Below are 14,198 nucleotides of genomic sequence, written 5' to 3'. Positions count from 1 at the left end.
CATATTAGTCCCCTGAAACTTCCTTGCCTGTATACTTGGAAGGTGACCTGAAGGCAAATGACAGAAGACAGCGTTATTTCTTTTATTAAATTACACAATCCAAATGGCACAACCTGTCCTTACGGCCTGTCCCCTACAGTCAAAAAGGGATTGAAAGCTATGAGACAAGCAGATTTGATTTCATTTTCTCATTATATAATCTTTGGTTGTGCAACACAAGAGGCTATAAAGAGTAAAAAGGGGGGATCTGAATACACACAGAATAAAACACAATTACTTTTTCACTCCACTCACATTTCAATAATCTTTTGGTGAACTACATATAAATTCTATTATTTTGTGTGCCTTCTGGGATAATACTGTGTAGAACAATATAGAAAGATTCATTATTTTTAAAGGTGTTTTAAGCTGTGCTTTCAGGTGCAGCTCTTGGCTTTTGAGATATTTAGAAGAAGAGAGAACGGCTTGCTCTTTGCTTGTGTTTTGAAATGGTATTTGTTTATATATACACCAGAAAAATCAGAAAAACAAAACAAAACAAAAGAAAACACTATTGCAAGCTATTCAGTGTCCTGCCAATATCTCATTTGTATGCAACATGCACTAGATTTGCCTAGAATGATTTAGCTCAGTAGCTGGCACGACATTACATTACAGAATGAAATACAGAGTTTCAATCGATTTCAAGCATTCTTACAATGGTAAATAAATATGAAAAGTCGTTGTTGCTGAAAGTTCAAAAAAATGCAGTCAACAAATTTTAAAATTGCAAAAGGCCAGACAAATTTAATAAAATATTTCCATTTACCTTCCTCAGCTTCACATAGCCTGCTTAAAATGAGATTCTGTGCAGACAGCCTTTATCCAACTGTTTGTATCACTTCATACCAAATATGTGTTTGAATTACCACAGCAATACAAGGATATAAGTTCCCAACACGCAACATGCCAAATTCAACATAAGTTAGGCTTTCTTGGCATCTCGAGGGTTTTCTTTTTCCTTTGCTGTATTTCCACTACGTTTTCATTTTAAACAAATTAAAAAGCATGTAGATGTTAAAACATACATAATGACAACTTAGAATTCAAGTGACTTGTGCAACATTATTTTGTGCTTTCTACTTCTCCATTTCCTCCTCCTGCAATTAAAATTCACCATGCCCTTCTACATATACAATAGCAATGCATCAAGTTCAGTCCAGTATAGGATTTCAACCCTCAGACTTGGCTTTATGCTACATGAGATCCTCCTTGCAAATTCAAAAAAGTGCATCATTGTTGTGATCTTTCTTTTACGTTGGATGATGTGGAGCTCAGATTATCCAATGCAGGAATGCAACCGTGAGGTATGACTGCAGCCTCAGAATTATTCTTAAATGTAAAAAGAATTTTTTTGAGAGCGTGCTTTCTGGATTTATAAAAGACACACCATTATAATGGTGCTACTAGAGCCACGGTACAGTACATCATGGCACATCTCCATAACATAATCAAGAACATGAGATAAGACTTCTATTTACACAAACCTGATGCCACTTTCAGAAAAATATGAGAGAAAAAGAAGGAAAACAGTATTTCCTGAATGTCCTGAATTTTTAAAAGATTAATTTTATTTTCTCCACAGCAATATAGTGCTCCTCCAGAACTGCATTTTCCCTGACCTGTTTAGTACAGACTGTCAGTGACACCAGCAAGGGGAATCATATGGCAAACTGCTTCCTCTGAGAGGATGCTCTCCCATGCCCCTTTACTCACAAGCCAGCTTGCTGTCAAAGCTTGAAAGGGCAATAGCAAAGGCTTGTAGTGCGCACATTGGGTAGTTGTAGTCCATGGTGAACACATCCTCAGCCACACGGCCAAACTGCATCACAATGTAGTCAGCTGCAAGAAAGGTCATAAAAAGCGACAGAGCATTATTGTCGTTTGCAGCCCCTACTAAATAAGCATGCATTCAACACCGTCCTCTGCCCCGGAAGAACACTACTCACACATCAAACTTTGCAACACTTAGTCATGGCAGTAGATGTGCTGACATCAGAGAGACAAGCAAGGATATCTTGAGTGAGGAATAGCTGAACGATTAAGGATTGCAAAACTTGTACTGTCTTTTTAAAAAAAAATTACGCAGAGAGAAAAATGGTCTTTGCTTTTATAGGCATGAAATTTCATAAACACAGAGAGAAAACTGCTTCTGTATAAAATTCGCAAGCTTGTTATATAGACCAAGTGCTGAATTTCATATGTACCAAGAATGGACTAACTCAATTCCTACTTACTTTAGGCAAGTGGATAAGTAAAGATAAAAGGGAAGGAGAGAACGTGTGATTGCAATCTAGGTCTAAGCATGTCTCCTAGTTATGTGAAATTCAGAAGTTTTTCCTCAACTTATTTTCTTTTTTGTACTTTTTTTTTGGTCAGGAAGAGGAAATTTCAGCCTCATTCATAGCCTGAAACACGTGGTTTCATTCCAGGACCAGACCTAATAATTTTCCTTTAGAAAATGCAGCAAATGCATAAATCAATATTTCAAACTCAGTCTAGCTGTCAGAGACTGGCACAGCCACTCCTATCACAATTTCCAATGCTCTCTTGTTGTGTAAGCATGGCACTGCTCTAACCCAGTGTGGTCCAGCACCTAGTGCCTATTTATGCCTGCCTAAAATAAGTGCCAAGTGGTGTGAAATCAGTCTTTCCCCTGCTCCAACAATTGTACCTTAGCCTGAGAGCTAAGGGGCCATACGAGGCTGGAGGAAAGCACCGTACAGGTGAGGTCCTAGTGGTGGTGTGAGAGGTAGTCCCAATATTTTCAGGTTGGGTACTGCAGGGCTAGGAGTAGTAATGGCAAAGAGGATAGGACCAGTCTGACCGCACCAGCTCCAGGCGGACAGTGTATGGGGACCACAGCAAACAACCAACTTGGGAAGGATTCGTGCGCAACAAGTGCTGGAACAGAGCGATACTGCCCCACAGTCCTGCTGGCTGGAAGCAGGCAATGCAGCACAGAGCAGAAAGGAGTCTGTACTGCTCCTTGGTTCACAAATTGGGCAGCAAAGGGAGAAAGCTAAGGTAGCACATAGCAGAATCACTTCTAGTAGGTATCAAACAGGAGCTTTTAAGCACCCAATTTACACAAATCTAATGGCCACACAAGGCAGAGAGCAGCGAGTTGGACCCAAGTAACTAAACTCATTCAAGTGAAAACAATAAGGGCAGAATCACTGTCAAGCTGCGTATGCAGTACTGTTTCCACACATTTCGCTAATGGAGCTATACTTACGGTCATTATCATGAATAATTTGGAAGTTTTTCACGGAGGCCTGCGTGACTCGACCATGGAAATTTAAAACATAGGACTGGGTGTCGTCATTCCAGACTGGAGTTTTGTTATGCAGTTCAATGACACTCTCTGTATTTTTGTTCTGCCATCTTGAAAGAAGTGTCTCATGTTCCTGCACACACCAGATACACGCTTCAGTTTAAGACTTTCACAAGGCAAAAAATACATTCACACAAAAAAAATGTTCATAAATCATAGTCCAAAGACAAAATTGTCCCCCTCATTTCTCAGCAAAGCATCACTGAATGAAACAGAGAACTCTGAGGTATCTGAATGAGACTGTGCATTTAAATCCTTTCCACAGCTTGGAAAAGCTTAGCTGTATCTTTTGTTATCAAAACATTCTATTATTTGTACTGCTATTGTGAGCCAGAGAACCAGTTACACATCCCGTTGTTTTACAACTGTTCAAACATAGACTGATTTTTTTTAACCTCTAAGCCTTCAGAGACGCAAAACAACAACTCTAACTGAAAAATAATTCAAGTTGTTATTATTGTTGACTGGTGGTATGCCTTACATTTCGTGGTTTGATGGAAACTCTTTCATGGTCCATATTCATTCCTGGTATGATCACACTCATTTTGCGAGGTCCTTTAAACCCCAAGACATTTGTTTCCTAAAAATGTTTAGAAAAGAATTCATCATGTTCTGTTTTTCTTTAAGTTAACTTCTTCAACAAGAGAGATACATTGGCAGCCCAGGGAAATTACTTGCTAGTCAAAGCCATCTCAAAAGCCATCTTGAAACTCCTACCTTCACTGACGCTGCCAAACATTCTAGCTTTCTCTTAGAAGCCCCGACAACAGGAAAAACAGAACTGGAGAGTGTTTCCACAAACACTCCTATAACTGGCTGCCAGTAACCTTAATACAATAAAAAAAAAAAATTCTCTTTGTTAAAAAAGGATATATAACCAGATCGCTTGGATACTCAGTCTCAAAATACAGTAGTTGTAATTTAAATACCATACAGTTCAGTCACATATTTTGATGAGAAACAAAATTAAATATATGGGGACCAACTCCATTTATTCCATAGCCAGCATAAAAGCAAATAAGCAGAAGCTGCCAGTAAGAGCATCTGTTAGCAGTGCTGTGGTTTTCAAAGTCTTCAGATATGTTGGGCTTAGAGATGAGGATGGTAAAAAAACAAACATATTAGCATGAATGCAAATTTTATGAGCTATAAAGGCAGAGACAGCAGAGAAATAACATAGGCACCAACAACATATCCATGGAAAATACTAATTCCTCCATCAAACATGATTTGGTTCCTTTCTAGCCAGGTTTTCACCAAACCATCTAGCACTGTACTATCCTCTCAAAAAACAACCACTAAAATCCAAATACACCTGAAGTCTTTTTTTCACACGAGGCACATTTTTCACTGAACCACCTGGGGCTATGTATTTCAGTAAGTCATCTTCTTTGATCCCAACAAAAAAAAAAAATAAAGGCTGTTATTTTCCAACTCACTCAGTAAAATCTGATTGTATATTTTAGCATTAATTTGAGTATTTGAAAGAGAGATGATCAGTGACACCTCTGAAAATTCATCCCTTCATGTTATGTGCCTTTTTTTGTTTTTTGGTCACAAGGCCCTCTGCCCTTCCCAGGTGAAGGGCTGTGGACACCTGCTAGGGAATCTCAGGAAGAAAATTCCCATTGGTGATAATCCCAGTGACCTACCGCAAGATGCCAAGAACAGGTCACCTCCAGGCTACAGCTGGTATGGCTCTACCACTGGTACTTTCAGAAGTGACAAGTGGTTCAGACATCTCTCCTTTTACACATTTACCTAAAATGTTTACTTGGAACACAAAGCTTTCTACAATATCTCTACTTTTGCATGCAAAAATCCACGCATCCGGTGAGGGTTTTCCACTCGCTAAAAACATCTGAAAATACACGCCTAAAATTTACTCATGCAGAAAAAGTTTTGCCATCTGTCAGATCTTTGAAATTTCTTTGGCTGTTTCAGCAAACCATCTGGAGATTTTACACAACTTACTCAAGAGCTTCATGCATGCAAGATAAATCCCATTGAGTTATTTTGCTGAAGACTCTTGAAGCAGTCCAGTTACATTTATACATCTTCAAGACTGTATGCATCAATGGGAAATGTTCTACCTCTTTTCTGAAGCACTTATATCAAGGCCTTTGGCAGACTGAACGAAAGTCATCAGTTCCGTTGGAAGTAGCTACTTGGTTCTGTATCATGGTGAAACTCAAACTGAAATGACTGCCAGTAGATTTTATAAGCAGGAGAGACTGAGCACAGCAAAAGACAATTTCTAAGAAAAGATTCATGTTTATGGATATTTTCAACTAACGACTGTCAATTTCGGTCTCCTCTGCAATGGCTTAAAAGCTCTTCTCGTCAAGCTGCAGTTATGCTATATACAATTCATTTAGATGCTGACTGGTTAAAAACATTGTTCCAAGCAAAATTAAATAATAGTGGTGAATCACTTCCCTCCCAACAAGCAGTATTATCTCTCTGAAACAAGAGCACCATATTCTTTGGATTTACTCAGAAACACTAAAATCAACACTTCTGTTAAATAATATGGGAATGGAAGGGAAAGGTTTCTAGTTGCACATTACGTTAATCTCCAATCATATCAAATGTTTTCTTGGCAAATGTTAACTATTTGCTAAAATCAAAGTACAAAATTAAAATTCTATAAATATGGAATACATAAGTAAAACAGTAGGGGCAGAAGAGGAGCTTTAATTAGGAGTGGATCTTTCCAATAGATCTGCATCCAAATGAAATTAATTCCCCTTATCTTCTGTGCCCTTCCTTGCTTCTCTTCTATTTCCTCCCTCCAGTATTTTGTGTGTGTATATTCAGAACTACAAATGGCAGTATTAGGGGAACATGGGCCAAATTCTGATTTCACAGCATTTTAATGCCACTGACATCTTGATTTACATAGGGACTCAAAATTAGTGTTTTTAGCTGGCAGAGCTCTATTGACTTGACCAGCGCTCTAATAATTTGAATCAGCTACAGACCCGGCCCACTATTACTTGGAAGCCGTACTCTGTCTCAGCCCAGCCAGAAAGCTGATCCTGTAAGGAGGCATCGCAACAAACTTGACTGAAAAAGCACAGAACCTCTCCTCAGTTTTGTTTTTAAAATATTATGCACTGTCATGAAATTATGTAAGCATTTCACTAGGACGGCAATAGCTGCCATGATAAAAGCTATTTGCCGTATATCTCCGCTGCTTGCTTGACAACAGCTCTCTAGGAGACCCATGATTGCTTTAGTTATCCCCAAGCTTTCCTTGACTTCAGCCACTTCCTTTTCTGGATTTGACTCACACAACAGTGTGCCTTGCCCTTAACATAGTCTGTAGAAACAATCATTCCATAGAAAGTCCAAGCCCACAAAACCCAGTACATTACATCACAATGCAAACGATTAAGGCCTGAACAGAAATATGTGATTTCATTTTTGCTTTAAAGAAATCCAAGTCACCCCTCAGACTATCAGCTGAGCTCCAGGCTTGCAGAATCAGATGCAAACTGAAGTGTGAGCTTCTGTGGATATAAAGGAACCCACAGCAGAATGTCCTGGTACAAATGGTACAGTTATGCACCCTGGCTCTGGATAAATTTTCCTTCACATTTATGCACAAAACCACAGCGATTCTCGAATCAGCCATTAGGTGCTGCTGCAGGTTTATTAATCTGCTAGCATGCCATCAGTGAGGAAGAGTAAAAACAATTCAGAGCACCTGATGAAGCGCAGTCCTTGCACTAACTTTATCCGTGTTGCTTGGAACATGCCCTAAGGTGAGCTCCACAAGGAGAGATTTCAGCACGATTACTACACAGTTAACGGTGTGTGCATCGCCAGCTTCTCCTTGTATAAACTAGACCTGCTGAGATGTTGGGCACAACTCACTCTCCAGGTGGGTATTTGATCAGAGTTGCTGAAAGGCAGCGAGCTGCACAGTGGTACTTTCAACATACCGTTTATTATCGTTTCTGCTGCAGAAAAAAAAATCAGGGCAGGAATTAAAAGGTTACCTAAGGACAAGGGTGTTTGGGGAATGGTCTTTATGGCATTCTTCTTTGCTGTGGTTCTGCCACAGACAGGAACAATCTCACTTTAGCAAGTCTGGCTATTAATGAAATATCATTAAGATTTTCTTTTGTCACGTGGCCAGAGCACACCTGCAATCCTGCTACCTTACTCCATAAACATTAAAACATCAATGGAATGAGTCATTTTCTTATATAAATGTGCAAGTTTTAAACTGCTGATCTCAGAACAGGCATATATAAACATCCTTAGTCTTAGCCACATTCTCCAAACAGTGGCAATGGTTCTGTTCTTTCCAGTACTCATGTCACACTTCTAGTTACCTCCACTGAACTGCAACTGAGTTTTGGATTTGGTAACGTTAACGGTTCAAATGTCATTGTTGTTGATGTGCACAAGCAAAGCTTAAATTTTTCAACATATAACTCTTTTTTTAAACTGCTTTTATTTTCTCCTTGTATTTCCAGTTTGCCCCAAAAGATTAGCTGCCTGGCTCCAGGGAATGCCCTCCTATATAAACCAGTAAAATTAACTTTGCTAAACATGTAAGTTCTTTTACATTCCTACTGAAACCTCCATCCAGCTGTAAGCTGATGTGAGATCATGGACTTTGTCCTGCTAGATAGACCTCCTGAGAGTCTCAGAGATGCCCTGGGGTACCAGGGCAGGGGTGTATGAATCCAGAGGCCAAGTGCCTGAATGGGAGAAATATACCATTTATACTATACTCACACAAGACCTAAGCAGCAGGAAAAGAACAAGTTGACAGTTAATATTGCTGCCCCTCAGTGCTTTCAGCACTTGACATGGGAAAAGGTGGCTCTCTGCTTTAATTTTCACACCTGAAAGCTTCCAGGTGTGAAAGGCCCTGGAGGCTGACCTTTCCAAGAACACAATATGTGGATTTGTACAGGATACGCTGTGACAGATGGACCTGCCAGAGCTCCAGGCATCCTTGATGAGAGCGGAGCAGGAACTTTTCAGAAAAGTGTTTTTTGGGGGTATTTTTGTTGGAGGTTGTCGATTTGTGAAAATAGAAAACTTTTTGTAGAAGCACGTAGAAGTCAATTTTGACTGGAAGAGCTTCTTCTGCCCAGAAATTTCTGGGCAGGAGTACCCTCACCAAAAGAGTAGTCCAATGATCATGTAACAAGAGAACTGTGCTTCAAGTCCTGATTCACAGCTGCCTTCATTATCCCTGACAAGTGCCCTTCAGTAGTAGGCTGGTTTCTCTTACTCAGGTGCATTTTGGATTTTCTTCTCTCTTCTTTTTCCTAGTAGAAAGGAGTTCCAGAGCTTTTATCCTGAGTTTCTCAGCCACTGCTGCAGATGTGGCTATCCAGCTACCTGTGTTTTGGATCAGAGAGGCCTCCTCCAAAACATCATTACATTTTGCCTTACAACGTTAAAATGTTACTGCATCATGCCTTAGTGCAGTAAATCCATCTGTATAACTGCTCCTCCCAAGTCAGCAGGCCTTCTCAGATGGTACCTGCATGACTGTAAAGCATCCTACCCCTTCCAGAGCATTATGTAAAAGCTCCAGCATCTTCTGATTGAAGGTGAGAACTGGGCAACCTGGCTCTGCACACAAAATTTTTCACCTCTACTTTCAGCTGAAATTCCTGGTTTCTGTTGCAAAGATCAGGTGTTTGATTGCGTCAAAGCACGAACGCTGATTTACATAATTGTAAGTGAGAAGGAAATTCAGTATGCTATTTCAGAAACTGAACTGCTCTTTCTTGCATATTTTGCCTGTGAGCAGTACTTACGTAACAAATAGCAGCTAGCTCCTGACGCAGGATATTCGCCTCCAGGCTTGCTGTTGTTTTCATTGGATTTACTCCGTTGTCATAAACTGTAAACTTGGTTCCCATAAGATTTGATCTATTAAAAAAATGGAAAAACAAATTACCTTTTGTCAATAACACTGTCTTAACCATCTATTCTTCACTGTGTTATAGCCCCAAAAGAAAGACAAAGAATATCAAGTACAAATAGTTGCCTCCTCAAATCACAACTGAATGGCAACTCCTAGATTACAGGCCATAACAAAAATGTAAAGGTACATTACGGTGGAGTACAGTAAAGGTCCCTATAATTACCCCAAAGGTTTCTCATGACATCTTAAAACTAGTAAATTCAAGAAGGCAATAAGGAAGCATTGAGGTGGGTTTTTTTGTTTTGTTTGTTTTAGTTTGTTTTTTGTTTTCAAGAATATGTTTATTCTTTAACAAAACATTTACTCTCTTACCTGTTTGACTACTAGCTCTATTAGACTATGGACAGTGATTTTCATGAAGTTATAAATAAGGTCAGCTTTTACTATTTAAATTGAAATCATACAAATGAGAGCAAAATATGACTTTGAGTATATTAAAACTGGATTATCCTCATCCTGCGTTTATACTGCAGTAGCGCACAAAGTTCTGAGATCTACGCAGGCAAACAGCAAGGAGTAGTAAGGTCCCTTTCCTCAGGCACAGACAATCTAAACATACACTGAGAGATACCAGGTAGATACGAACAACAGACTGATGTACGATGGGGTGACAGGTAGAAAAGAAGCATGTGGTTCTGAAAGAACTGCATTACTTGTAAATAATGAGGGCCTTTAGGCAAAAGGCAAGAGATTTTCAGAGTACTAAAAGAAGAACTTCAAAGGTGTTTATATCAAAAGGGGCTAGACAAAGTCTGCTCATGCGCTCTGAAAATCCCATTAGATTGTCTGCCTCTTCAGGTGCCCGTACACCCCTGTGAGAATCGGGCCTTTGGGCATTTTAAGAGCATCTGTCCTCCTGACTTTTAATGAGATGTGACCTCTTAAGTACTTGAGACATTTTGAAAACTTACCGCAGATAACTGAAAACTTTAAGACAATTACCACATGATGGTATAGACAAGACTAGTTAAGAGGTCATAGAGCCTGATAGGTTTAATTTCGGATTAAATCTGTATTATGCAAAAAACAAAAAAATCCTTAGATGTATCAGTGTTTACCTCAGTTTTCCAATAAAGCTCTCTCCACCTCGAGACAGGTCAGTTGGGTCTATGGAGATGAGGTAATTAGAGGTTTTGCTCTTCTTTCGTTTCCTTCCAGCTAACAGAAACACCTAAGCAGTGCAAAAAGAACCATATTCTAGAACGCCAAAGGGGTTAGCTCACACTGCATCCTAATTTGATATAAGGAAACCAGAGGCAACTTTTCTGTCTTCCAGCATCATTACCAAAGTCACAGAAGGTGACCTGGGACTTAGCAAAAATAGATACAAATCAGAAAGGGAAAGTGACTTTTTAACCACTCAGTCCATTATTTATGGTTTAAATAATTAAATCTGAACTATTTTGTTAAATGTTTAATTCTAAGCTGCACTGGCTCTTCCAGTGGGATTGAAAACAGAAGCTTTTCAAACCACAGAATGCAAAGAGCCCCAACTGCTGACTGTCACATTAAGCTGCCATGCATGGGATTCTCTTAAGGCCAAAGATTAGATATACATGAAGAAAGGAAGTGGAACAAAGTGATACTCTTGTTTTGCTTTTGGAACAGGAACATATATTTAAAATATAAGATTATATTTTCCTTGTCAGATTTCTTCAGATTTTTAATGATTTTTATATTCAGATGCAACTGGTATGCCATTCAAGTTATTTTATGACCTTTTTACCATGCTCCCTTTCCAAGTGGAGGTAATAAGTAGGGTACATCCCTCGATCCATTCCCTTCTTGTCTCTTGTGATTCTGCATTTGACGGTGACACCTTGTGGAGCAGGTCTTACAGCAAATTCCTCCAGGTCATCAACATCAATGAGAGGCTCATTCGTGGAAGGACTGGGGGCTGAGGCTGCTTCCTAGAACAGTAAGCAACATTCAGATTTCCTCAACTTAAGTCACACTGTTATAATTACAAAGGAATGGCATTTGACAACAGCTGCACTTCAAAAAAAAAAAAAAAAAAAAAAAAAGACATATTGTCTTTTCTGTTCCAATTCCTCAGTGGCCTCAGTGCCTTCAGGGCAGCTTCTCAAGTTAAGGAACTCTCTCCCTCCAGTCGGTCAGGCTCTTGGCTACTGAAGGCCTGTGGAAGGCTTTGGGATGCTTAGTGCTCAGGACACATTTGGCAGAGTGGAACAGGGCAGCTGCACCATCAGAGTGCTGTAATGGCACAGAGCAAACTCTGGCTCATCCTCATCTCAACATGCTTCCTTTGAGAAGTCATACCAATGAAGGACAGTGCTGGTTGTTGACAAAAGGAAGAAATGGGCTGGGGAGAGACAGATTAAGCCAGAGAAGGCTGTAAGAGAAATGAGAAGTCGGTACAGTACAGAAAACAGTGGGGCATCATCAAGTAGTTTAGCTAGTGTTTGTGGCTTAGAATATTTAAACATCTCAAACTTCTATTTTATCTTTGGACAGTAGCAGTGAAAACAGGGTGGGAAACTGCACAGAGAAAGGCAATAGAGACAAAAGATCTTTCTGCGCACCTGCGCAACGCGGAAAGGTAAATATTTACTGTTTACCTTCCTCATCATTCATGTCCAGACAATATTTGCTACGCTTTTCTCCAAGTCATTATTTTCCTTGCTTCCTTCTGTGAACCTTGAGAGTTATCACAGCAAATCACCCGAGATACTTTAGCGCATATTAAAAACGAAACAAGAAAGCCAGGCCTATCCTGACTGCGCTCTGCAATCACACAGCACATAGTAACCCTCACTACTCCTTTGTTTGTACTGACCCCTTACCTTATTGGATTTCTTGCTCGTGGCAGAACCAGGACGGGTGTTACTGTTTAACTGTGAAGAACTGGAACTGTCTTCATCTTCCTCGTCCTCTTCCTCATCAAAATTCATGCTGCTTGAAATGCCTGCGGAGAAAGCAATGCACTTACATGAAATACTAATATAATAAAGCTACACATACTGGAGGCAAAGTATCATTCATTATATTGTTGCACCCTGAGGCTTACAGGTGAGGCAAGGTGAAGGGAGGGACTCCTTGCATAAGGTACCGTACATACATGGGTGAGACGGTACCTGCCCTGAGGAGCTAAAACGTTTCAACAAATGAGAAAGGAAATATCATGATTTCCATTCTACAGAGAGCACTGAGTTACCCAGCAAAACACAAACAATACTCAGCTAGGAATTAAAACTCAAACCTCCTTTTTCCAGGCAAGTGCTTCAAACACAACACAACATCTTAAATCTGAAATTGGAGCTGAGTGTACAACACACCACAGCTACATGGAAATTTTAACAATTAAAATATGAACCCTCCTAACAGCACGCTTACCTGATCCTGTGCAATTTCATGAGGAGCAGGTCTTGCAGTGAGAAAAAACATTCATATCAAGGAAATGTTCTCTTGTATATTTATTTAATGAAAAAAATCAGAACATCAGCCCAGGCCAAAGGAATCGCCACAGAGCACTTAAAAATTTGACTTTACAAGAATCTCAGAAGTCAGATATTTCAAAGGGAACAGAACTTTGAACACCAAAGAGCACTTAGCAGCAGAAGGTGTCAATGGTGGGACATTTGCCAGCCCTAGTTTTTCAAGGAGTATCATGCAGGGGAAGTCACCCTGTACTTAAGCTTAAAGTCTAAACTCCACATATTAGAGGCAGACTATACAAGATTTTTTTCCAAAAAGAGAGAGAGAGAGAGAGAGAGAGAGAGAGAGAGAGAAGAGAGGGGAGAGAGGGGGGCAGAGGTGGGGAGAGGGGGGCAGAGTTGGGGGGAGAGATATTAGTCCAGAACTTCCACTAGTGGTTAAGTTAGATGCAGAAGGATAAATGAAACAGAAAGATTTCTGAAGCCAGGCAACCTGGGCATAATTAACTTATTCCTTCCGTACTTACCAGGAACATGATCCAGGGCGACAAGACTGGATTGGGAGGTGGAAGTGGACCAGGATGTATTTGCATGGGGATCTGGGAAAGGAAAAAATCCATGGGCTTGGTTCTGCAAACCCTCATTTGTGCAAACAAGCCTAACTTGTCAACAGGACTCCTCACAGGACTAAGGGCTTGCTGGATGGGGCCATAATGCTGCTGCCAGAACTTTCCTTATGCCTTATGGAAATCCTATTTCTCTGTACAACCAAATTTACCTTCCACCTGCTTATACCTGCTGTCATCTTATTTTTTAGAACTTTGAATTAAGTAAAAAAGACCTGAATTGCAGAACTGAAGCTTCATAAGGCATCACCCACGCTAAATGGTTTCATTGCAAACCTTCCTGTGTGCTGTGTGTCCTTCATGGTAAGTTTTTGGCCTTATTATGAATTCTAACACACAGAAATACAAATTGATAGACACAAGTGATATACCCAAGTTCTACACAAATGCTTATTCAGTAACATTGAAAAAAGTATCCAGAATCATATTCAGACAGCCTACATTCTATCTAAATCCCTTTGCCCAGCGTGTCCTCTTCACTGGCTAGGCAGCTGCTGCTCACTGTCTTTCTCAGGCTCTTTAAATTGTCCTTCCGGTATTTCCAGGGATGGACAGAGAGACTTACATGCAATTTAGTTTTTTGGAATATGGTCTTGGTCTGCAACAGACAGAGACTGAACCAAATGAATGCACAGAAATATAAATATTGGAGTCAGTATCAATAATGGAATTCTTCAGTTCAAATTTTTGGCACTGAATGAAAAACAACATTAAAAAGCCTGTAATTATTTTTATGCTATTTTCATGCAATTATTTTTTGCTGCTTCCAATAACTTCAACGCATATCCCTTTAAAACAGCTTTTGACACCAGATGTATACTGGATAATGAAACAAC

General features: G+C 39.8%; 1 protein-coding gene across 18 annotated transcripts in view; it reads right to left on the bottom strand.

Moving 5' to 3' along the window:
• Nucleotides 1-1,590: 1,590 nt before the first annotated feature.
• TUB (TUB bipartite transcription factor) overlaps nucleotides 1,591-14,198 on the bottom strand; it is a 157,555-nt gene continuing 144,947 nt past the window's right edge. For 10 of the 18 annotated variants that reach the window (XM_068944977.1, XM_009684711.2, XM_009684712.2 and 7 more), the window contains 8 exons: nucleotides 13,264-13,335; nucleotides 12,146-12,267; nucleotides 11,060-11,251; nucleotides 10,400-10,512; nucleotides 9,172-9,286; nucleotides 3,858-3,956; nucleotides 3,278-3,449; nucleotides 1,591-1,881 (listed from right to left, as the gene is read on the bottom strand). In XM_068944977.1, the coding sequence (XP_068801078.1) occupies nucleotides 1,748-1,881; nucleotides 3,278-3,449; nucleotides 3,858-3,956; nucleotides 9,172-9,286; nucleotides 10,400-10,512; nucleotides 11,060-11,251; nucleotides 12,146-12,267; nucleotides 13,264-13,335 (1,019 nt within the window). In that variant the 3' untranslated portion in view covers nucleotides 1,591-1,747. The remainder of the gene's footprint in view (nucleotides 1,882-3,277; nucleotides 3,450-3,857; nucleotides 3,957-9,171; nucleotides 9,287-10,399; nucleotides 10,513-11,059; nucleotides 11,252-12,145; nucleotides 12,268-13,263; nucleotides 13,336-14,198) is intronic. The other 8 variants (XM_009684715.2, XM_068944980.1, XM_068944982.1 and 5 more) reach the window with 2 other exon arrangements.

This window comes from Struthio camelus, chromosome 5, assembly GCF_040807025.1.
Source record: "Struthio camelus isolate bStrCam1 chromosome 5, bStrCam1.hap1, whole genome shotgun sequence".
In the NCBI taxonomy this organism is placed as follows: Eukaryota; Metazoa; Chordata; class Aves; order Struthioniformes; family Struthionidae; genus Struthio; species Struthio camelus.
The sequence above is the reverse complement of the archived record's forward strand: the minus strand, read 5'-3'. Positions and strand labels throughout refer to the sequence as shown.